Genomic DNA, 23,607 nt, shown 5'->3' on the forward strand with positions numbered 1-23,607 from the left:
TTTTTGTGGGGAAGAGACCTATGGCTGGACAGGCTCCTTCAGCCACCCGTCCTCCCCACCCCTGCTTCACTCTGTGCATTATACAGAACAGGATTGTGTTGGTGTCACTTATACCAGCTCCCTGAACAACATTAACTATAGTTTTAGGCCAGACTGAGAGCAGACATGAGGATGACTTCCCGGCCCAGGAGACCTGACGGGCCTGCAGGCCAGGTGGAGGTGATAGGCGAGGCTGAGGGGACAGGGGAGACTGAGGGGACAGGCCGGGCTGAGGGGACAGGCCGAGCTGAGGGGACAGGCAGTGGCCTGGCCCACGACCGGGCCCCATCTGCTGTTTTTTAGACAGCAGATGAGTTTCCCTGGGAAAGCACTGGGTTAGAGAAGGGCAACAATGTATTCGTAATTATGCATATCTAGGGAATTGTGTGGACTTTTTTTTTTTTTCGTCTTCCATGAGAAAGTGCCAGTCCTCAGGGATTTCAGTATTTCAGTCTACCTTTTCAAATTTTTAATTATGAAGGTGAACCCGGAGTGGCGGGAACCCCCTGGGGCGCCTTCAGCCCCACCAGCCCCTCCGCCATCCCGCTGCCGCCCCGGCCCTGCCCGTCCCGGGCGGAGGCTTCAACCCGGCTCCCGCCGGGGCCGCCCCTGCCTCCCCTCTCGGCCGTTGGGTGACAAAGCTCCTCAGCATGGAGCCGGGCGGCCACAGACTACCCGGGGAAAGCCGCCCTGCCCCGGCCCTCCCAGCGCCGGTGGCGGCAGCCGGTCCCGTGGTCTCACCGTGGGCGCCTGCGCGGCGGCTCCTCCTCCTCCCGCCGGCGGCCGCCGCTGTCAGGATGAGGCGGAGGAGGCGGAGGCCCAGGCCGGCAGCTCCCGTCTCTCGCCGGGGCCCCCTGGCGTAGCGGTTCCCGCTTCGACGCCGCGGCTGGAGGCGGAGGAGGCCGCGGCGGCGCCGCCGCCCGCCCGCCGGAGCCATGGCCCAGCCCGGCCCGAGCTCCTCGACGGACGGTAAAGGGGGAGACGGCCTCGTTCCGCGCTGCAGGGCGGCCGCGGCCTGCCCAGCCCCGGGCTCGCCTGCGGAGCCGCGCCGGCCGGGGGGCGGGGGGCAGCGGCCTGAGTGAGGCGGCCTTGCCGGGCCGCGGCGGTGGGTGGTGACGGGGAGGTGGGATCGGGCGGGACAGGGTGGGGGGCAGCCCGGGGCGGGGAGACCTGCGGAGAGGCCTGTGGGGGCCAGGAGGGAGCCGTGCCCGGGCAGCGGCGGTGGGAAGGCGGGCGCTGGGCGCCCAGGGGCGAGCTGGGCTGGGAGAGGTGGGTCGGGAAGGCCTTGCGAGGACGGAGAGGGCATCGCAGGTGGTTATTAAGCTGTAAATGTGCTCGGTGAGGAACAAGGGCGGCTCCCGAGGCGGCACAAGGAGGGAGGATAATGGTTCAGAGGACGCGCTGCTGCCGGGAGAGGGGCTCTGGGCCTGGGGGGGTGAGGAAGGGCCTCCCCACCCGGGGGAGGGGAGAAAAAGGGTGATGATGCTTGTATCCAGGTGGATATTTCTTGGTTGGGTAGGACTTTGTCGTTGGTTTGGCCGTGACAGGTGATGTAGGGCTGTGTTTGTGCAGTGTAAAGGCACTTCAGGAGGTTGAGGTCGGGATACTTGGCCTGGACGGTTTGTTCCCATGATAGAAATGACAAAGATAACGACAGCTTTTCTCTCAAGGTGGTGTTTACCTGTGCAGGAGGAGGCTAATCTTTCCCTGATGGTTTCTGTTATGGAAAGGTTATTTGTTTCTGGCTTGGGCAGAATGATGGACAAGGAAGTATTTTTTTCTCTTGGAATGGGTTACAGAGTTGTATGTGTATTAGAAAACCTGTGGGTAATGCTTAGCTTGGAAGGTGGGATTGAATGGAAAACGTCTGATTGATGGGATGTGTGGGAAGGGGTAAGAGAGCAAGAAATTTGAGGTCAGAATGTAAAAGCAGGAGAACTAGAGAGATGTGCAGAACCTTGAAGAATAGGTGCTTACCCAGCCGTGGGATAATGCCAGAGCTCTCTTTTTTTAGACAGCAGATGAGTTTCCCTGGGAAATCACTGGGTTAGAGAAGGGCAACAATGTATTTGTAATTATGCATATCTAGGGAATTGTGTGGACTTTTTTTTGGACTTCCATGAGAAAGTGCCAATCCTCAGGGATTTCAGTATTTCAGTCTACCTTTTCAAATTTTTAATTATGAAGGTGCTTGGATGGTGGGCTTTTTCCTGTGTTAAGGTAAATGATATTATGCTCGTCCTTCTAGAGTGCTAAGGGGAAGGTGAATTTACTTGCTGTCATGCTTGTAAGATTGATGTGGGTCTGGGTTGCTCTTGTGTACTTTCTGGTGAATAACCATTGTTTATTGTTCTTTAGCCTTTTCTTCTGAGAGCTACAGAACAACTTCCAACAGATTTTCTTCTTGGCTCTTGCAGACTATCTGACTGCAGGTGTGCAGTGGCACTGTGCATTGTGCAAATGTTTGCTGCTTCTAGACCAGGAAAGGTAGTGGTATGTTAGGATATTGAAAGTTACAGGTTGGATAGATTCCATTTTTTGTTGATATTTAAACAGAAGACAAAAAGGTACGAGTAAAATTTAGTCATTTGATAGGTTGATGAAGTCCTTCTTGTGGGAGGTACGGATTGCTGTCTTTCTTTTGCTTTCTAGCTGGGAGAAGATGAGGATGCTGTAAATAAGGCACATGTGGGGGGAACTGGCTGCAAGTTGGATGGATTCTGGAAGTGGTTGCTGTGTTCTTGCACTACAGAATTACAACTGCTAAAATGGCTCCTCTCCCTCATCCTCCTTTGGCAGTAATAGGACCAGTTTGGGTTTCTTAATCCACTTTGACTGTACTATTGTTCTCATGTGTGTTGGTTTTATTTTTAAGTAACTTGCCAAAAGTGTGTCTTGAAACTTCTCTGTTGTATTTTAATGTGGAGAAAATATTGAAGAAGGGAATTATTGTATATTTTTAGTTGTCTGCACTGAATTTATTGCTTAAAGGAGTAGTGGAACCTCTGATATAAGATTACATGTGACAAAATAGAACTGAATTAGTATGTTCCCCTAAGGAAAAAGGATGGCTTTTTATAATTCCTTATATCGATTATAAATACCTTATGCAGTCTTGTACAAGATGCATCAGCTATGATTTTTTTTGTTGTTATCAAAAGCAAGTATAAAAGAACTACTCTTTCTACTGTAGTAGATATAACGTGTGAAACAACAGGAGAGGATTATAATATAGAGTGTATATTCTATTCTAATGGTGATACTGAAATGAAAATGGGCCCAAGAAGAAGGAAGAAATAGGAAAAGAGTGGACATCAGATCCTACCATATTTTGTACTTTGGCTTAGTATAGATGTTAATAACCCTCTAATACTTTTGTGTGGGGTAATAGAGTTTCCATATGATAAGGATCGGGGAAAGGCTGAGTGCAGAGTCCTTTGGCTGCCGGGGTGGCTTTGTGCACTGGGCTGTGAACAGTGAGCGAATGTCAACCTGTGTTGTAAGTAGGTGTGTGCTTCTTACTGATCCTGGTCAAGGTAGGGTTTTTGGAGATTTTACTTAATAGGTGTGTTGTCTAGATGGTGTGACTAGAACAGTAATGTCGTATTTTAAAAAATATCTTTATTTTTGAAGGTGGTGTGCTCACAGCCTCTCTGGGTTTAACTCAGATCTGGATGCTCGCCATCTCTGAAAATAAGGTTACCAAACAAAATATTTTAGCACAGTTTTTCTCTATCAGAATGCTCAGACTTTGGTATCATTCCCCTTCTTGTATCTGGAAAATGCTTTAATGAAGAAACGGCAGCTACATAAAACACTGATCTTTCAAGACTAAAATTAGTTACAATGACATGCAAATTATTAAACTCTTTTTACTGCGCTAGTAAACTTAAACCATTAGCACAGTCCGACTGATAAATAGCATGTCCATTGATATTATTCGGTGAGAAAGGAAACTGTTAATGGCACAGTCTTTCAAATATTTTAATAAGAACTTGCCAGCAGAAAGAATTCGCCAGTATTGGAGTAACTTCTTACTCCAGTGCTTAGGGCGGTAAAAATAGTGTCTCTTTTTTTGTGATCAGAGATGGTGCCAGTTCTCAGTGGAGCGAACTGCTCGGCTGCATGTGGAAGACTGGAGGACGTTGCTGTATTGATTTTATTACCACTAGCAGCACCATGAGCTGCATCATTTCCCTGTGGCAATAATACAGGATCCTGACAAGAGCCAAAACTTGCTGTCACTGCACTTTTCATGTATCCCAGAAGCTGAGTATTCCCAGTGCAAGGGTCTAGGATGTCACGTAGAAAATTAATGAACAAAACTTAAGCTTTAGATGCTTTTAAATGTCTAGTTATTTTCCTCGTAAGTATCACTTTTAAAGGAACTTGAAGTGTCTAAAAATGCTATTACTCATCTCAAAAGCTAGGTGTGGTTGGCAGGGGACTGGTTTTGGGCGCTGAGGTTCAGCTCTGTATTGTTGATGTAACTGTCAGATGCTGAACTCTTTTCTCTTGGGGAGCAACTTCAAAACTGTTGGTACTTTCCAAGAGCAAAAAAAATTTCATCCCTCATTTTCGTTTTGCTTCGTCTTTGCTTTATTCTTATTTAATAGTTGCTAATATTATTAAACAAATATATTTTTTCATTAAAACCCACAAATGCACTTTTTTTCTTTTTAGCTGTATGTTTTTCTGTGTCAGTTCAGTGGACAAATCCGGGATTTGGCTTCAAAAGCAAAACAGACGCCTTGAACATACATGTTTCCACCTTTTAAGATGTCCAAGGAAGTTTTGATCTGCTCAGCAGGTCTGTTTGCTCCAGAGTGGAAATATGCACACTCAGGGTGTCTATTTTCCTATTGAAGCCAAGTCCCAAATCTCTCTCTTAATTTTGAAAAGTACCGTGACCCTGTTCTTTATAATTAGCTGTTGACTCCCCTGAAGGTACAACGAATATACTCTAACACATGGGCTGATTCTTTGCCGTTTTGTATTGCTTCTTGGCCACTTCACCATCATCACAGAGACGATGGCCTCAGTAAATGTTTTTTTCCCTTTCTGGCCGGGTGCCTCAAGATGCTGAGTTGCTTTCCCATAGCCCTTGGTGGGCAGAGAGGATTCCCACTGTGGAACTACTTTGTGTGCGCTCCCTCAAAAGTGATTGAAGAAGGAATTTTGTTTTAAAATGTTTAAGAAGCTAAACCAAACCATGTCTCTCGGTGTGGGAGCAGACTCAATCCCGGAGGCTTCACCCCATGTGACGGCTGAACGGTTGACTGCTTGGGATCTTGCTCCAGGCACTTCATTAAACTTTTAACTTCATTTAAAAATACGTCTAATGTGAAGTTTTCTCTATTACATTTAGTTATTTTATTATAGTTGGTATTTCTTTAAATAGAAGCATGTAGTTAAAAGCATGAGGTTATGGCTTTCCTCTGACTGAAATCTTCCAAGATAAGACCTGGTAACATTGATAAGCAGCACTTACTAAGCATACCTCTAACCAGTCTCTGACAGCAAGGCTGGAAAAAGAGGAGTAGCTACAAGTGCCATTGTGTGTATGTATTTAAGAGGAACGTATTTCACTCCAAAGGTGTAGTGGTTCATAGTCTTTACTTGCAGAATTGTTTTCAGTATCTGATCTAATGGTGTCTGAGTTAGTGGTACTAGCCTCTGCAAGTTCTTCTATAAATAGTGTGAGCATTGTGTAATTTTAGTCATGGTATAGTCAGTTAAGCATGATGATGAATTATCTCTGGAAAAAATATCATTTGCTATCTTTATATAAGTTGGCACAGGAGGAACAAGTGAGTGGCGTGCTCTTAGTAAATATTTCTGTATCTGTCAGAAAAAAAGTAACTGCTTTTTAGTCTTCACTGGAATGTACCTGATGCTTGAGAAAACTTCTGGGTTGTCCTGTTGCTGTATTAGCAGTGCCTATAGTACTGAAGAATGCAGAACTGTGGCATGAACGTTAATAAAATGAGGAACTGCTGTGTTTATTGTATTTATTTATTTCTTCCATTCATGTCCATTTCTGTCAGCCATGACTCCTGTTGGCTCTGGGCTGACCCATGGTGCTTCTTTTCTCCCTGTTCCCATCCTGTGCTTGTCTCTCCTGGCCTGACTCCTCCAGATACCACAGAGAGGAAAAATAAAAGCATTGGTATCACCCTTCACATCTTTCTCCATCTCCCCTGGCAATTTCTGCTTCCACACAGTTAAGCAGCAGCAATGTGGCCTCACTTGACCTTTGGTCACAGATTTTTTTCCTCTCTGGTCAAACAGCCAGTCATTTGACCTTGTCTTAGGCAACTGCTGCTCTTCAACTTATCCTCTGGTTTCCTCAGTGCTTCCCAGCCCTCACCTTATCTCCTTTAAATATTATTCTCCCTCTCGCAGGCCTTCTGCAACCTCCCGTCTGTGGGTGTCCCGTGTATCTTGTCCAGCCGCTCCAGGCTCTGCATTAGCACCCCCGTGCTCCCTGTTCCCTCCGTGCCTCCGTTCTTCTTCTAGAGAAAATCATATGACCATACAAACTTCCTCTGTGAAAAGCGTATTTTCTTTTCCAAACATGCTGCTGTCTGGCTATGTTCAATCTTAGCTCGTTTGCTGTTTTTTTTTTAATATCTTTTTCTTTATTTAAGATCTCTCCAGTTTCTTTTACTAAGAGAAGAACATCTTCTCATGTTTTATGCTTGCTACAGGGCAAGTACTCGTCTGCTTTTCAACCCTGCCTTACACATGTTTAGGTTTTGAGTGTTTTCTCCAAACAGGTTATAGTATTTTGCAGGCAATGAACTTCAGTTAATAATTTATCCTGAGGTTGGCTGACATGTAATTCTTTAATACCTTGCTATCTTTATTTGAAAATCAAAGCAATTAAGTGTCTCACAGATTGCAAAAATTAGTTGCTGGAAGTTAACTTATGCCTCTTGGAAAGGTAGAAAACTATGAGTGTTCCATCTGTTGGCTGTCAGAGCAGTTCTGAAAGTTGCTATTGGTGGAGAGCGGGGCAGGAAACCTGGACTGCTGCAATTTGCTGGGTTTGTTCTGTATGGATTTAAGGGCTCTGTCTTGTCTTGTGTGTCTGGCAGTGTTAAGAACTGAAAAATAACTAGGAGGGTAAAAAAAAGGCAGCCTGATTTAGTTACTTAATAAGCAGCAGAATCTTTCTGTGTGACTCACCACAGTAAGGAGAGAAGAAATTTAAATTCAGGTGGGAATTTTTTGTAAATATTTATCTTCTTGTGTTTTGTGGTTTCTGAGAATGTTTTTTAGTAAAACTATGGGGCAAAAATTACAATGACAGATAGAAGTTATCCGTGGCAAAGTGAATCAGAATCAATAATTGAAAGACAAGCAAAGCATTAACTGTATGGTACCCCTGCCTTTCAGAAAGTGACCTCAATAGACTGAGCTTTATTGCATCTTTTGTCCATACAGGTTTTTAACTTACAGATAATTGCAACAAGACTTGAAATGCTATTTTAATGGCAGCAAAGGAGAGAAATATGCAAAATGAACAAAGAAAGAGCTCTTGTCACCTTTTTTGTCAAGGGTTTCTGTATCAGACCCACCACACTCATTCCTTGGTAGGGTTACGTTTTGTATTTGCGTGGGTCGTTACCTTTAGAATACTTCCTACCACAAGTGATATTTGTGTTATATTTTCGTCTGTACTACATCAGTGCTATGCAAAATGATTAGACTAGCACCATGATTGGTTGCTTTAAAAATAATACAGTAACCTGCAAAGTAGGATACAACTACAGACCATAAAACAATCCTTACATCTGTATTTTCAGTGTCATTGGCTTAATCTACACAGGAAGAAACACAGATGGGTGCTAGAAGTTATTGCTCAAGCAATAATGATGTTCACCATCCACTACAAATTTTAATGTCTCGTACCCTTTAAGAAAATGGTCTTTCCCAAGGCCTACTGAAGTTCATATTAGACTCACGTTGACTTCAGACAGAAATTGGGACATTCATCTTACATTAACAGTAGTCTGTGCCAAAATCACTGTGATATACTTTAGCTGTGGTGTTACTTGGTGTATTTTGCTGAAATATGAAGCATAAATTTGACTCTTAGCTCAAACCATCTGACAAACTGGCACCTTTATGTCATATGCTATGTCTTTTAAATTTTCTTTTAACGATTGGTTTCAAGTAAGGTTTTCTAAATTGCCAGCTTGCAATATCTGTGTATATCTTCTTCCTTGTGATGTGTCTTGAGATGTATGCTAAATTAATGGGAAAATAATTAACCAAACTCTCGATTCAGTGCTTGACTGACGATTCTAGCTGTGAACGTATTGTAGCTGTCAGTCTGGTCTTGACAGCTTCTGATGGAGTTTAGATGAAACTGGGGATAAAGGTGCTAAATCTCTGGATGGTGTAGAAACTCCTGATGCTACAGAGGTTGCATTCATTTGTGGTGCTGAGACCTTCAGCTGGTGATACATCAGGAAAGGTTGCGATGGCACATTATAGGGTCTAATCGAATGGCAGTTCTGTACTAGCATGGTTCCTTGCAAGTAGATGTGAGCCTAGCCTTATTCTGGAATACAAATGTTTTCTGACGTATTTTTATCTACAGTTCTAGATTCTGTACCAGTGTAACTGCATTATCCTGGAGACACCCTTTCAGCTGCCTTTGTTCAAAACCTGTGTGTATACAAACACTGATGAGAAAGCTGAGCTTTGGAATTTGCTTTCTGATACAGCTTAAGTTTGTAAGCTTCCCCTGGAGAGCCTGAATGGAAACCAGGATTTGAAGAATGTCATTTGTCACTTACAAATTACAGTCATTAAGTCTTAAAAAGTAAGTTCTACTGTGCGACTACACCAATCTCAGCTGCCACAGGGGAGAGTGCAGGACAGAAGGAAGACCAGGCTGTTTCTTTTGGCAAGCAGGATGCAGTTTAAACTGATTATCAAACTGTACCCATGGGCTGTGGTTTCATGTCACAGCTAAGCCCATCTCGGAGGTTGCTGCTGCAGAAAGAGTGATCCTGCTCACCCTGATCCCACAATTGCATTCCCATCATTTCCTTTGTGCCAGCTCTGTGCCTTGGACCCATCGCTGAGCCAGGTCAGCTCAGTAACCCAGCGGAGAACTGCTCACTGCTGAATTAATGAGCTTATTTGATTTAGTGAAAGAGCTGGTGAGTGCTAGAGCTAGTGTAAAGGAAGGGGTGGAGACCACACAGTAGTAATATGAGTGTCCAAGGGTAGAGTTCAGTCTCCTTTTTTCACGGTTGAAACCAGTCCACATCCTCCTTGTCACGTTTGTACCAGTTCTGGTAGATGCTCAGCCAAGTGATAAGTGTGATCAGGGGCCTGGTTTGGCTGAAAATTGGTTTGACCCACTCCCACCCCCCAAGTTTTTGGTGTATCACTTCTCTCATCCCGTACAGCCTCACAGGCTTGGGCAGCATGGTGAGGATTAAAGGCACGAGCGGTCAGGGTGAGGGAGGAGTGCTGAGTTACCCCTTCAGATGACCACCAGCATTTAATTTGATTTAAAATGATCGTAACTGCAAGATTATGAAGTCTTCATGTTCTGTATTGCTAATACTCCAGGCATATTTAAAAATTTTGAAAATGTTATGCTGGAGGAGGATTTTCTTCCTTTTTAATTGTTCAGGAATTCATTTGGTTGACAAGTGGTAGCAAAAGATGTGAATATATAGAATTATAGCAACGTTTTCTGTCAAGAAATAGACTACAGAGGCTTGGGGGAGTAGTAGTCTGTTCTCAGGGAAACTATTAAATTGCTGTAGAAACCTTACTCTGAATGATAGGAACTGTATCCTGTTCCTTATAAAATAAAGATGTTAATCATCTTTTATTAATTCTCATACTGTATTTATCACCAGAGTGATAAATACATCTGGAAACTGTATATAAAACCATTTATTAATATTTATATCCTTTTGGTGGTAACTCTAAGGCATCATATTTTCAACCTATTGTTCTGACATCTAACACTTTAAAATGCCTATTCCTTGAAAACATGTCTTCACTTGCTGCCTGTTGCATTTTATTGTCTGCCCACCAATTTGGGTGGCCAAATTATGTAGGAAGGGACAAAGAACCACAGAGGGAAAGAAATCTGGTATGGTGCTTGTTCACCTTCATAACTTCAGGGTTACATATGAATTACTGCTATTTCTGAAGGGATTCTGGTACCTGTAGGGCTACAGTACCTCAGTTATTGTCCTTATGACAAATGGCAAGACAGCATGGGATCTTGGACTAGTGGTATCTTGGGGAATTTTTGAATTAATGGAATGGTTTTGATTTCTATATTAAATTTCTTCACCAAAGAGAACAATGCAGTGAAGTTGTTTTGTTTGTTTTTCCTGAGAGCTGAGTCATACTTTATTTACTTTTTTTTTTTTTCCCTAAAAAGAACTGCCTTTAATAAATCTGTAGGCAAAGTGATAAACATATTATAAGGAGTCAAATGGATTTTTTCCCTCCCACAGCAAATGAGTCAGCAATTAAATTATCTTGAAAGAAAATCAGTACTGAGTTTGTTGTCTACGTTTAGAAAATGTTTATATATTAAGACAGCATTTATACTAATGGTGTTCAGAGCGATAAATTGTGTAAGTGGCCTCCTGTATAGTAAAGTGCTTGTCAGAATCTCTCCCTAAATGTCTGTCAATCTGAGATATTCTTATTTGATCAGAACAGCAGATTTCTGATGGTTTACTAAAACAGACACTATCCTCTGTTTAGTTGTTGTTTTTCTTGCAAGGTAAGATACTCTGCAAACCTCACTGGTAATTGCCACGTGAAATACTTTAATCCTGTCCTGGATTTTGTGGTTATATCACACAAATGATGGGATGCAGTAGTGCGGCAAAGCCTGGCAGAAGAATCCCAGTGTGAAAACTAAGACTTGTTAATATTTTCAGTGGTGCTTTGGTCAAGAATAATTAAGCAACTTGGCAGTTTTGGGGGATGGCTTTAAAATGCTGTGGGAGGGGAATAGGTGGTTCTGCTGAGGGTCTTGGTTGGAGACACAGGAGTTTCGTGTGTGTGTCTGCTTAAAATATCTTCTGCCAGTCAATGAGGTGGGACAGACTGATGAAATAACAGGAGTGGTGAAAGCGCATGAATGCTGTCATGTTTGACAGGTGCATTGTTTGAGCTCAGCTGTATGAAATGCTCAAAAAGCTTTGCCAAGGGGATCAAGGCAGGCTGTGGCTGCAGGGCATGGAGATCTACCTGGGCAGGTGAGCTCAGTGGTGTAATTGTAGTAGCAATGACACTCAGCACAAGCTGTGAACCCTTTGAGGGAAATTTGACCAATGCTTAGATACTTAATCTTCCCTGAGTGTTGTGCTGCCATCACCATGCTCTTGTTTGCTCAAGCGGTGACTAGTTGGAGTACATGTACACAGCCTGTAAAGTAAATAGACCCTTCATAATCCCAACAAGCCATTGAGCTTTTTTCCTGCAGTCTTTTTAAAAAAATCGATCCTCTTGTAAAGAGCAGTTATAAAAGTGAAAAATTGTTACAGCCAGAAGAATGAGGTACAAGCACTGAGCAGAAAAAATGCTGGTGGTCGTGATGAGATTGGTAACTCAGTTCTCTCCGTCATGTGTCGCTGTACGTGTATTCAGAGTGTCTGTGTTCACCAGACTGTAGCTTGCCGTTGACTTTTGAGGTATTCTGATAAGCATTCAGGCTCACCAGGACTCTGTTTATGAGAAGATTCTCTGGTGATAGCAGCATGATAGATAAAATTTAGTACTTTTAGGAAGTAAAGAAAAATAGGCAGCCATAAAGTTTTATTTTTCCATATTTTAGTCTTGAGCAATGGTGACAGGGAAAGAAGGAGGTGGAAAATGGCAGAAGTTTGTTGTATGTGTAGGTTTTTTCTGATTTGTTTTTCAAATTTCAGCTGTGTAGAACTGAACCTGACATCATGTTTGACACTTCGGATGTCAAGTAGAAAGCTTTGTGGCTTTAATTTTATAAATAGACCTAGTACTCAAAAATAGTCATTGATAATCAGCTTTGTGTGTCTTAGTTCTGGAATGGTCACTGCATGTTTCTGTAACTGGAAACGTTGTCATACATAAAACATAATCCTTTTGGGAGCTGATCTGTGAAACAACATTTAAGTAACTAGTCAGTAAAAAATGTGTGTGTGTTCCTGTGTTTTCTTTGAATTGAAATTTTGCTGTGGAGCAGGTTAAGAGAAAATTCTAGGTTGTTTTTTTTTACTAGACTTTCTCTCTGGGTACTCCCAATAGTTTTGTGGTTCTCCTGTAATTGATGACTCCATTCTGAACTGAATTTTGCTGCCCTTTTGAGTCCTCCTATCTGGTTAAGCCACATCGTAGCACACACTGTACTTTGTGTTAGTGTTAATCAGGGAAATGGTGATGCCCAGGTCTGAGGAGGTGTCTCTGCAAAATCCATGTTGTTCACAGAATCACAGAATGTTACAGAATCCCAGCATGTCAGGGATTGGAAGGGCCCTGGAAAGCTCATCCAGTGCAATCCCCCCATGGAGCAGGAACACCCAGATGAGGTTACACAGGAAGGTGTCCAGGCGGGTTGGAATGTCTGCACAGAAGGAGACTCCACAACCCCCCTGGGCAGCCTGGGCCAGGCTCTGCCACCCTTACTGAGAAGAAGTTTCTTCTCAAATTTAAGTGGAACCTTTTGTGTTCCAGTTTGAACCCATTACTCCTTGTCCTATCGTTGGTTGTCACCGAGAAGAGCCTGTCAAATGCCCTACTGAAGTCAAGGTAGATCAGATCCACCACTCTGCCATCATCCATCCATCTTGTTATGTCCTCATAAAAGTCAATGAGGTTGGTCAAGCACGACGTCCCCTTGGTGAAGCCATGTTGACTGCCCCTACTGACCCTCTTATCCCTGATATACCTTGAGATGACACCAAGGATAAGTCGTTCCATCAGTTTCCCAGGGATGGAGGTGAGGCTGACCTGTCTATAGTTACCCGGGTCCTCCTTCTTGTTCTTTTTAAAGACTGGAGTGACATTTGCTTTCCTCCAGTCCTCAGGCACCTCTCCTGTTTCCCAAGACTTGGCGAAGATGATGGAGAGCGGTCCAGCAATGACCTCAGCCAGCTCCCTCAGCACCCATGGGTGCATCCCATCTGGACCCATGGATTTATGGATGTCCAGATTGCCTAACTGCTCCCCAACCCAGTCCTCATCAACCCAGGCAAACTCCTCCATTGTCCTGCCTTCCTCTGGGGCCTCAGGGGTACGGGGCTCCTCAGGACAGCCTGAGGAGAAAGCTCTTTCTGTTGTCCTTGACCCCTCTCGCCAGGTTTAATTCTAAGGAGCCCTTAGCTTTCCTAGTTGCCTTCCTACACCTTCTGACAACAGCTTTATATTCTCCCCAAGTGGCCAGCCCCTCCTTTCATGATCTATAAACTCTCCTCTTCCACTTGAGCATACCCAGCAGTTCCCTGTGTAACCACGCAGGTCTCCTGGCTCCCTTCCTTGACTTCCTACGTGTCGGGATGCTCTGATCTTGTGCCCAGTAAAAACAGTCCCTGAACACTAACCAACTGTCTTGGGCCCCTTTACCTTCAAGCAGCCTTGCCCATGGGATTTCCCCTAGCAATTGCCTGAAAAGGCCAAAGTTTGCCCTGCTGAAGTCCAGGGTTGCAATTCTGCTTGCTATTCTGCTCCTGCCACATGAGATCCTGAACTCCATCGCTACAACCAAGGCAGCCCTCGACCTTTACTGCTTCAACCAGACCCTCCTTGTTAGTGAGGATGAGGTCCAGCAGTGCACCTCTTCTAGTCGGCTCCTCCACCCTTTGCATCAGAAAGTTCTCGTCAAGACACTGGAGGAACCTCCTAGACTGTGGCTGGCCAGCCGAGTAGTCCTTCCAGCAAACATCAGGAAAGTTAAAATCCCCCAGCACAACCAGGGCCTGTGACTGTGAGGCTGCTCTCAGCTGTCTGCAGAGGCCTCATCAACTTCCTCACCCTGATCTGGTGGCCTATAATAGACATCCACAATAGTATCACCCTTGCCAGCCTGCCCCTTAACTTTCACCCATAGACTCTCAACTCGCTCCTCATCCATGCCTGGACAATACTCAATACATTGTAGTTGCTCTCTCACATAAAGAGCAACTCCACCACCACACCTGGCTGGCCTGTCTTTCCTGAAAAGGACATAGCCACCCATGACCACATTCCAGTTATGTGTGCTGTTCATTAGAAACAAAGCTTAATTGGCATATCTGACTGTGTCACAGTAATCTATTTGCCCCAATATCCTGGGAGAAAAAGCGTGATTTACAGCCAATAAATTGTTGGTCAGAGGAACTTCTTGCTTGCTTGTTTGTTTTTTGGTTTGGCATATCAATTTCAATTTAAGTTCTTCACAGTACTATTTAAGAAATTAAGAGATGGAGTCTTAGGGTTTGTATTTGTTCCTTGATGAGTTAGGGCCCTAATTAGGAAATTAGATCGTCAGCACTACTGCGGTTAGGAAATACAGCATGTTCTGTGCCTGTTGTGATCCCGTGTGTAACACAAGCTCCTGTTTGGGTTGGGCGCAGCTCCACCAGCTGCCCATCCATCAAGCCGTGTTGATTTTATACTTCATCAGTGTCGTTAAACATTGATAGCTGCATTTCTCTCCATGGCAGTGGGAGCACAGCGACTCTGGCAAGTTAATGAACTCTCTGGCGTTGCAAAATGGGTGTGTTGGTTTGGGGTTTTTTTTTTTTGGTTTTGGTTTTTGGTTGGTTTTCGGTTGATGGCCTGCAATGGTCAACACAGTTTTCAGATCTGTTACAGGCCTGGGGTGAATTGGACCTAAATTCAGGGCAAGAAGTCAGTTGAACAGATTAAGCGCTGTATTTTGTAACATCAGATGCCCTCATAAGCAGCAGTCAGTAAAACATACCTGTGCTTTTAAAATGCCCTTTTGTTTGTGTCTGCTTTTACTCTAAGTCATACAGTGCTATAAATAAATATAACTCAATCTTAGTGGCATTGACTATCCAGTGTTTTACCACTATAAGCTCTAGTACTGATTCTGCCGGTTTGCAAGTCTAAATGTCTGATGCTGCTGAAGTCGTGTAGCCTTTGTACTGTGTTTTCACTACTTGCTTTTGGTAGGAAGTGTGTTGGGTGTGATTTGTAAACACTTCTGATGCTTCAATATTTTGGGGGATCTATTCTGTGCTATATAGAGGCTATAACTGAAAAGAAGTGATTCAGCTTTGCACGACAGAGTTGGAACATGTCCATAAAATGCTTTTACAGAACAGACAGAGAATTGTGCAGGGGAACACTGCTTGTCCAGTGCATGGCAGCATGGAGGTGGATTTTCTTCTAGTTCATCTGTCTGTTGTTTCTGTTTCCTATTTGAATTCTGAGGTGTGCAATATGAAACTGGCACCTAATGAGACCTGCGCTTCTTGAAGTGCAAAAGAGTTAATATTGCGCATGAAGATCGATAGTATAGGGTTGGTGGTTGTGGGGGGGTCTTTATAGCATTATAGTGTAGTATCGTATGTTTTTTCAATAACCACCACGTTGTAAAAATCATTAGCCGTCTTGTGGACTTCCTACTGTTCTCCCTTTTGCTGTCCCACCAGATAAGTGCAAATGTGGTGAATACTGGAAAACAGCGCGATGTATGTGCGCCTTTGAGGATTTTTACCTGCTGGAAATGAGTTTTATCTTATGGTCAGTTATTTCTCCATAGAGAAATACAGTGGGCATCTGGGAATCTTCTCTGATACAGTCTGAGAAACCTTGTTTTGGTGAATGTGCAGAACTGAAGACAGGAAGGATAATGGTACCTAATTTTGAGCTTACGGGTTTTTCTGTGCTTTGTTGCTCCAGAGCTGTTAGCTCAGCAGCTGGCACTTTGTATTCTTTGACCTCAGCCGTTGAGAACTTGGTGCTTTGTTGCTCGGCATTCACACATTGTTCCTGTGCCTGGTGACTAAATTCCCAGTGTTTGGGAAAGAAACACCAATAGTAATAATTCTGGCACTTTTTTTTCCCCATTTCTTCCCTCATGGTATAAAAAATTGTGTTGTTTTTTGAGAGACTGATTGTTTTCTACACAATTCCCTGCTACATGCACCTCTGGTGCTATGAAGTTGTCTTTTACAATTTGGTGCCACAGTCTGAGAAAACTTATCTTCCTTTGTTGCTTAAAGGACTCTGACTAATTGTCCTGATGTACCATGGGGCAACAGCTGAGCTAATGAGTAGAGATATTTTAAAATGAATAAGCCCCAAATCTCAAACTTGCACAATGGGATGCCTTATTAACTGTTAGTGACAAACCTTATTATCTGTTTTGTTTTTTAGTTGCTCTTCTACAACGGGTAGCAGAATTGGAAAAGGTCAATGCAGAATTTCTGCGTACAAAGCAACAGCTTGAGCAAGAATTTAATCAAAAGAGAAGAAAATTTAAGGAGTTATATTTGGCTAAGGAAGGTAAGCTCTCAGTTTTCTTTATTATTCTAAAGTTTAATTAAACCTGAGTTTCAAATAATCCCTGTACGAAGAATAACAATTGTAATGCCAACTGTTATTCCCACAGAATCCCAGAATGTCATGGGTTGGAAGGGCCCTGGAAAGCCCATCCAGTGCAATCCCCCCATGGAGCAGGAACACCCAGATGAGGTTACACAGGAAGGTGTCCAGGCGGGTTGGAATGTCTGCACAGAAGGAGATTCCACAACCTCCCTGGGCAGCCTGGGCCAGGCTCTGCCACCCTCACTGAGAAGAAGTTTCTTCTCAAATTTAAGTGGAACCTCTTGTGTGTCAGTTCCAACCCATTACCCCTTGTCCTATCCCCACTTGCCTATGCACACCACATACTTTCTATTTTTTTTTTTCTTTTGAAGTTGGTTAAGGATAATTAGGATTTGAGGGAGTTTTCATGCAGTATTGGGACAGTTGACTGTATACCCAGCATGATTGTTATTTCTGATTTGCCAAAAATGAAAGAGTGACCGTAGTCTTTTAAACAGACACATATTAGGAACAGCGGAGGCAAGGAGAGAGTACATTTCAGTAGGTGACTACTTAGCTTCCTAGAGTGAATTTTTAGAGTTGAAGATTTGCCAAAATGGATAGGAGTCAGCAGAGCAACTTGGTGTACACCAAGAAACATCACCACTGAATTTTAGTACTGACATTCTGAATCCACGTTGTGCTTGTTCTCTCTGAACAGCAGCTGATCTGATAAGTGGGAAGACGTTGCCAGGATGGTATGCTGGTTGGAATTTGTTGGTAGCTTTTTTGTGTAGTATTAATTTGTCTTAAATTTCCATCTGAGGTAGAAGGTAAGCAGACAAACATTATAAAAGTTTTAATATGAGCCAAGGGCATCTGTTTCAATAACACTCTTTATAGGAAAATGTGAACCATGCAAGCTCGAATATCTGATGAAGAATTGGAGAGTGGAGATAGCTACTGTTCTGAGAGCCAAATTGATTTATTTCTAATCCTGATGATTTTCCTGTCCTTAACATATGAAAGCAAAGCCAAAAAATAATGCATTAAGACTGCAGCTGCTTGTATAAGCTTATGAGAGCAGAAATACAACAGGCATAATGAAGATCAGATCATAGAGAAGACCTATTTCCTTGCGTTTCTAGAAACTGGATGAAAGGAGATCTAAAATACAGAACTCTGCTGGTGAGATCAGCAATAATTCTCTTTTTTCAGAAGAGCACAGTTAAAAAAATAGAAAATAAAAATAAATTGTGATGAGCGGGGAAAAACAAAGTCTGACTTTCATATGTCTGGAAGTGAAAGGATACCAGAGCAGAATATACAAGTAATTACAAGCAATTACTTTTTCCCTCCCTCCCTCCCTGTTCTCCAAGACACTTTTCTAAATGCACATTGGAACTGTGTCAGTCCATCCTTTATACTGTCGTTTGAGAACTAAGTAATATAAATGCTACAAGATCCTGGTTTTGTTACACAAGGATTAATGCCCTTTTGAGTACTCAATTAGCTCAGGGTGAAATTAGTTTAATTTGTGGTTGTAATAATTAGAGACGTAGTGGGTGTTCCTGTTGAATGTTTTTAGGAGAAGCTTAGTTTTAGCAAAGCCACAGTAAAGAACAAATTAGGCTGCATAGTTTTTGTATGTGGGATCTAGGTAGTGGTCATAGATGGTTTCTGTTCAAGAGATATGAAGCATTCTATCCAAATTCAGTTAAATAATAATGTACTAATTAAAAGTGCAGTTCACTTTCATCAGGTATATTAATTAATGGGTTATATCTACTGTGTCTACGTTGTGGCTGCATCTATGCGAAGGTACTTTCTAAATAAAATGCAAGGGCAAGCAAAGTCAAGAAATAATGTTCCCTAACGATACCTGCTGATGTTTTTTCAGTTGTTATGGGTAGATGCTTTAATATCAGTGTTTCTTTCATCCCCTTGTTCGAGCACTGTTCTTTGCCATAGCAACTCTGGATACTCTCCAGATGGAATTGATTAATCAAGTTAAATGTAAATAACACTTCTTTTCAGAGGACCTGAAAAGACAAAATGCAGTGCTGCAAGCAGCCCAAGATGATCTGGGACAGTTGCGGACCCAGCTGATGGAAGCTCATGCTGAAATGGAGAACATCAAAGCTATCGCTACAGTTTCAGAGAATACAAAGCAGGAGGCTATCGACGAGGTGAAGAGACAGTGGCAGGAAGAAGTAGCTTCACTCCAAGCTATTATGAAAGGTAACCAGCAGGCAGGCTGCTGCTGCTAAGATCGGACTCCTCTTCAGTAGGTGTTAGTGATTTGTACCTGCTCTTGCACGGCAGATGGAGAGCTGCTTTTCATGGCTTGGCAAAACTGGGCTACAGAAGTGGCTGATGGAGCCACTTCCCAAGTTTGGGAAAAAGGAGCTTGGCTCTTCTTCTCTTTTGATATGGGGATAGAATTTAGAAGGAGTTATGGCAATAGGAAGTCCCACATTTATGCAAAGTATTTTTGAGGAACTATGAATGTGATGCTTCATCCTTCCATGAAGATAAGTATAATGCATATAATTTGACCAGTCTGAAAACAGCATTAGGCTGACAGCATGATTCTCTTCTCTCCTTCTGTGTAAACTTAATTCTGCTGTCAGACAGTGAAGTGTCTCTCCAGTACCATCACATGCACTTTTCAGGGTAGTGACTGAACATGCTGCTCTGTATTAGTTGTCTTTTTTTTTTCTTGATAGTTCTGAGCTTTTCTTTGTGTTGCGTGTTGCACAGCTGCAGATGTTTCTGAGACAAACTATGGGCAAGGAACAAAGTGCAGATGTAACCTGGGGACAGACTCTTGCTAGAACTGGCCGTTTTCTTAAGCTTCACAAACAGGATCACGTATCCTGAACCGATGGCCTGTTGGCTGGAGGCAGTTGTTCCATCCCCTGGTTACTCTTTTCACCCAGGGAAGACAGATCTTCATGTATATTGAGTACACAAATTTCTGTTTATTTATGATATATATAGATCCAAGGTTCAGTTGTGCCACCTGCTGAATGGATGTAAACAAAGGCAGCTCCTTACCTGAAGGGGTAATATTACTAAGAGGGAAATGAAAGCTACATGAGAAGTTCTGGTTCTTTTGAATTTTGGAGTAAATAAGTAGTGTTTTGGTAGTTTGGATGGATGATGTGCTTGGAGGTACAAAAGGTGCTGCTAAATAGGATGTTAGACATGTACGTTGTTTTGAAATTAGGAGTTACACAGTTTTGGGGGCTTGTTTGTTTGTGTTCTAGTGATGGTACAAATTGAGATGCAGTTCCTTGGGATCTCTAACTTATGTAGTTGGGTTTTAGGTCAAGAGTCAAAGGAAGAGAGGAAGGGCGGGTTCACTGTTGTCCTAGTTTTGGTCAGTTAAGATAAGTCATTGGAGATGAAGTTCCTAAAGCTCTATTTTTTAACTTACATTGAAAATAAGTTTTGAAAATGCTGTTTTATAGAGACTGCTCGTGACTACGAGCTCCAGTATCATCACCGGTTGGAGCAAGAAAGAGCTCAGTGGAATCAATATCGAGAAAATGTGGAACGGGAAATAGCAGATTTAAGAAGGCGACTGTCTGAAGGTCAAGAGGAAGAAAACCTAGAAAATGAAATGAAAAAGGTACGTTGAAATCTAATTCTTCAGTTTCTGTTTCAAGATAGACTTGTGTGCTTATATGTGGGTTCATTTCTATGCTGTAGTTCCTCAGAAATACACGTAACCTTGTTCTGCCAACTTTTGGCTCTTTGTTCATGGAAGTCATCTTGATAAAATCCTGCGCTTGAATCCATAAAGATGTTGTATCTGATTATGTGGAGTCAGTAGGAGGATTGCACTTGAGAAGATGGGAAGGTATGGTTTTCAGCTTGTAAAAGTGGGAGGTCTTGTAAAGTCTCTTGTCATAATGTCTGGGCCCCTCAGTTCCAGCAGGACAGGGAACTGCTGGAGAGAGTCCAGCGCAGGGCAACAAAGATGCTGAAGGGAGTGGAGCATCTCCCGTGTGAGGAAAGGCTGAGGGAGCTGGGGCTCTGGAGCTGGACAAGAGGAGACTGAGGGGTGACCTCATTAGTGTTTACAGATATCTAAAGGGTGAGTGTCAGGAGGATGGAGCCAGGCTCTTCTCGGTGACAACCAATGATAGGACGAGGGGTAATGGGTTCAAACTGGAACACAAGAGGTTCCACTTAAATTTGAGAAGAAACTTGTTCCTGGTGAGGGTGGCAGAGCCTGGCCCAGGCTGCCCAGGGGGTTGTGGAGTCTCCTTCTGTGCAGACATTCCAACCCGCCTGGACACCTTCCTGTGTAACCTCATCTGGGTGTTCCTGCTCCATGGGGGGATTGCACTGGATGAGCTTTCCAGGGCCCTTCAACCCCTGACATTCTGTGATTCTGTGAGTTCATAGTGTAAAAGTCCCGGCAGGGCGTTACCAACAAACTGCCAAGAAGAATTTTCAGAAAACAATCTTCCTCAACTGAGAGAGTCTTTGCAATAGCTAAAATCTCAGCACTTTTTCATTATTTTTTAATCTGAATGCACTTAAATAACAGTTGGAATTGCAGTTTGCTCAGTTGAGAGAGCACCTGAACTTAGTGGCTTTACTATGTGCCAGTTAACATTTAAAAGTTTAGTATAGCAGATAAATAACATTTTAAACTATACACCTGGTTTGCTGTTGGAGCTGTGATGAATGTAAAGACTTCATAGCACAGTTGCATCAAACTCTGAGCAGCAGAAGGATGCAGAACAGGGATTTTGCTTGTAGAGAGAGCAAGAAAGGACAAACCTCCTGTTACGGGTTGTGCTTATTAGTCAGAAGAGGAGAAGTTGAACGGTAATCTGATATCTGTGACAGAGTTGGCCATAAAATCTGATATACAGTGAGGTGCTTTTATTGCTAAAGAATAGTGGAGTAGATTTAGGTGAACTTTAAACAGTTTACTCCTACTTTAAAGGGAGATTCTCGAATTGCGTCTCTGTGTTTTCTGCATTGTCTCATTTTTAAGGAACAAATTCAGGTACAGTACATGCCTGAGATTTCTTTCTTCTTCTGAAAGTGTTGGAGTAGCAGTGAAGAACATGCAGGATTGCTGTAGCCAGCTGTCAGGCCAGCGATGCCATGGTTTGTGTGGTGGCTTGGACTCATTTTATCATCTTCTTCAGCCGTTGTGCTGGGGAAGCAGGTTTTGCTGGGGCAGGAGCGGTTGGAGTGCTTTGGTTTTGAGTAGGTGCTGAGTAAATGCAAGCTGATAACGTATAAAACCTTTAACAGTCAACTTAGTTTGACATAAGGTCAGAAGGAAATAAACATTTCAAGGATCACACCTCTGGAAGGGTCTGAATAACGCCCTTACTACAGGAAACATGATGGCTGTGGCACCTCTCGCCACATGTGACAGTATCTTTATGTAGCATTTTTCAGATTAATAGATATACTCATTTTATTAAAAGTTTGAGTGGGAAGTTGAACCTCAATTTGGGAGTCTCAGTAATTATAATTTACCTCCAAAAGCAGACCCAGTGACCAGTGCTCATTTTCTTAGCAGCTATCAGCTCTTCTGAGTGTTCAGATCAGTATCACACTGACCTTTAATACGAATTCTTACCCCAAACCTCCCCCCACCTTTTTTTTTTCCTTTCAAAGGATACATTTGTGATATGTTGCAACCCTAGTGTCAAACTTCAGCTCTGTTTACCAAGCAGTAAAAGCCGGGGTAATTTTTCTGTCCTGTGGAATTTGATACAGTTTTGTCTTTCCAGTTGGTTGCTGTTCAACACTCTGATTTTGCTTTCGGGGAACTTTCTGACTGTTTCTCTGAACTGGTGGGTTTCAACACGAATGCATTTGCTGCTCTATATTCAGTGTTGAACCATGTGAAGCCAGACGGGCAGGAAATATTCCTGCAGTTATCATGAATAATTAGGAAAAAGCTTATTCGACAGTCCTAAAAATGTTTGGCCATCTTTAGTCCATATGAGCTAGCTATAGGTAGCATTGAATGAATAGATCTCATACAATAAATGAAATATAGAGCAATTCTGAACTTGAACAGCTGCTCCCATCTGTTTGAAAAATGCGAGTGAGTTTCTGGCTGCAAATGCTGGGATGTGTGTGTGTGTGACACCGTCACATGTCCCTGGTATTGAATTCACTGCGTCATGGGCCGTCCCTCGCTTCCCTCACCCATTCTATTTGTATTCTCTGGACGAGCAAATTGGCAGTGACAGAATGTAGAAGTGAATGAAACATGAATAAATTTAATTTTGTTTTGTCTATAGAGTTTTCTTTGAAGCTTTTTAGACCCCAAGAGCATTTGTATAATTGACACGTGTTACAAGATTATTTTGTTTGGTCTATTAATTTTATGTTTAGAAAACTTCAGTGGTTAAAAATAATGTCTATTTTTCTTCCTGAAAGTCGTGCTCAGAATACAGTTGTCAGTAATCTTACCAGAAATAGAAAGTCAAATGAGTAACCTCTGAGACCTGCAGTCCAGTCTAGATTTAAAACAAGACGTGAATGTTATTTTCCAGTGTCTGTCTTTGCTGATCAGGTTAGGAAAGGTGTCGTCTTGTGAAACTTCAGCTTTGGGACACTGTTCTTTGCCTTCCCGCTCCTCCCAAGTTCCTCCAATAGAAGACAGAAAACAGTTGTGCAAAACCAACCCAAATGAGGTTGCTTAAATTTTCTGTGGCTGAAGTAATTGTATTGTGGTGAATATCTGAGTCTCTGTTGTGGGGTGTATGGGAGCTGTTCCTTTCACTTTGAAAGTTTTTAGAGCATCCATGAAGGAAAGCCAGAGCATTTAAGAAACAGAGATGTCAGGACCACCCTTTGACATGTGCAATTCTGAATTTGAACACTCCATGCTATTTCTCATTTTAATTCTTGCTATTTTTACCTGGCTCTTTCTCTTTTATTTTCCTTGTATCAATCTTTTCATTCTGTTGTCCTGCTTTGATCTTTTCAGAATGACTTCTCGAAAAAAATGTGGGGTTTTTGATAAATTGTCTGTATATAGGTTTGAAATATTTAGTA

At 42.7% G+C, this 23,607-nt stretch overlaps 1 protein-coding gene across 6 annotated transcripts in view; it reads left to right on the top strand.

Moving 5' to 3' along the window:
- Nucleotides 1-809: 809 nt before the first annotated feature.
- RABEP1 (rabaptin, RAB GTPase binding effector protein 1) overlaps nucleotides 810-23,607 on the top strand; it is a 39,916-nt gene continuing 17,118 nt past the window's right edge. For 4 of the 6 annotated variants that reach the window (XM_065037097.1, XM_065037095.1, XM_065037099.1 and 1 more), the window contains exons 1-4: nucleotides 810-1,008; nucleotides 16,405-16,533; nucleotides 18,592-18,795; nucleotides 20,031-20,191. In XM_065037097.1, the coding sequence (XP_064893169.1) occupies nucleotides 975-1,008; nucleotides 16,405-16,533; nucleotides 18,592-18,795; nucleotides 20,031-20,191 (528 nt within the window). In that variant the 5' untranslated portion in view covers nucleotides 810-974. Of the gene's footprint in view, nucleotides 1,009-1,238; nucleotides 1,309-15,834; nucleotides 15,881-16,404; nucleotides 16,534-18,591; nucleotides 18,796-20,030; nucleotides 20,192-23,607 lie in introns of those variants that run through there. The other 2 variants (XM_065037100.1, XM_065037096.1) reach the window with 2 other exon arrangements.

The sequence above is a fragment of the Columba livia genome, chromosome 20 (genome assembly GCF_036013475.1).
Source record: "Columba livia isolate bColLiv1 breed racing homer chromosome 20, bColLiv1.pat.W.v2, whole genome shotgun sequence".
NCBI classification, from domain to species: domain Eukaryota; kingdom Metazoa; phylum Chordata; class Aves; order Columbiformes; family Columbidae; genus Columba; species Columba livia.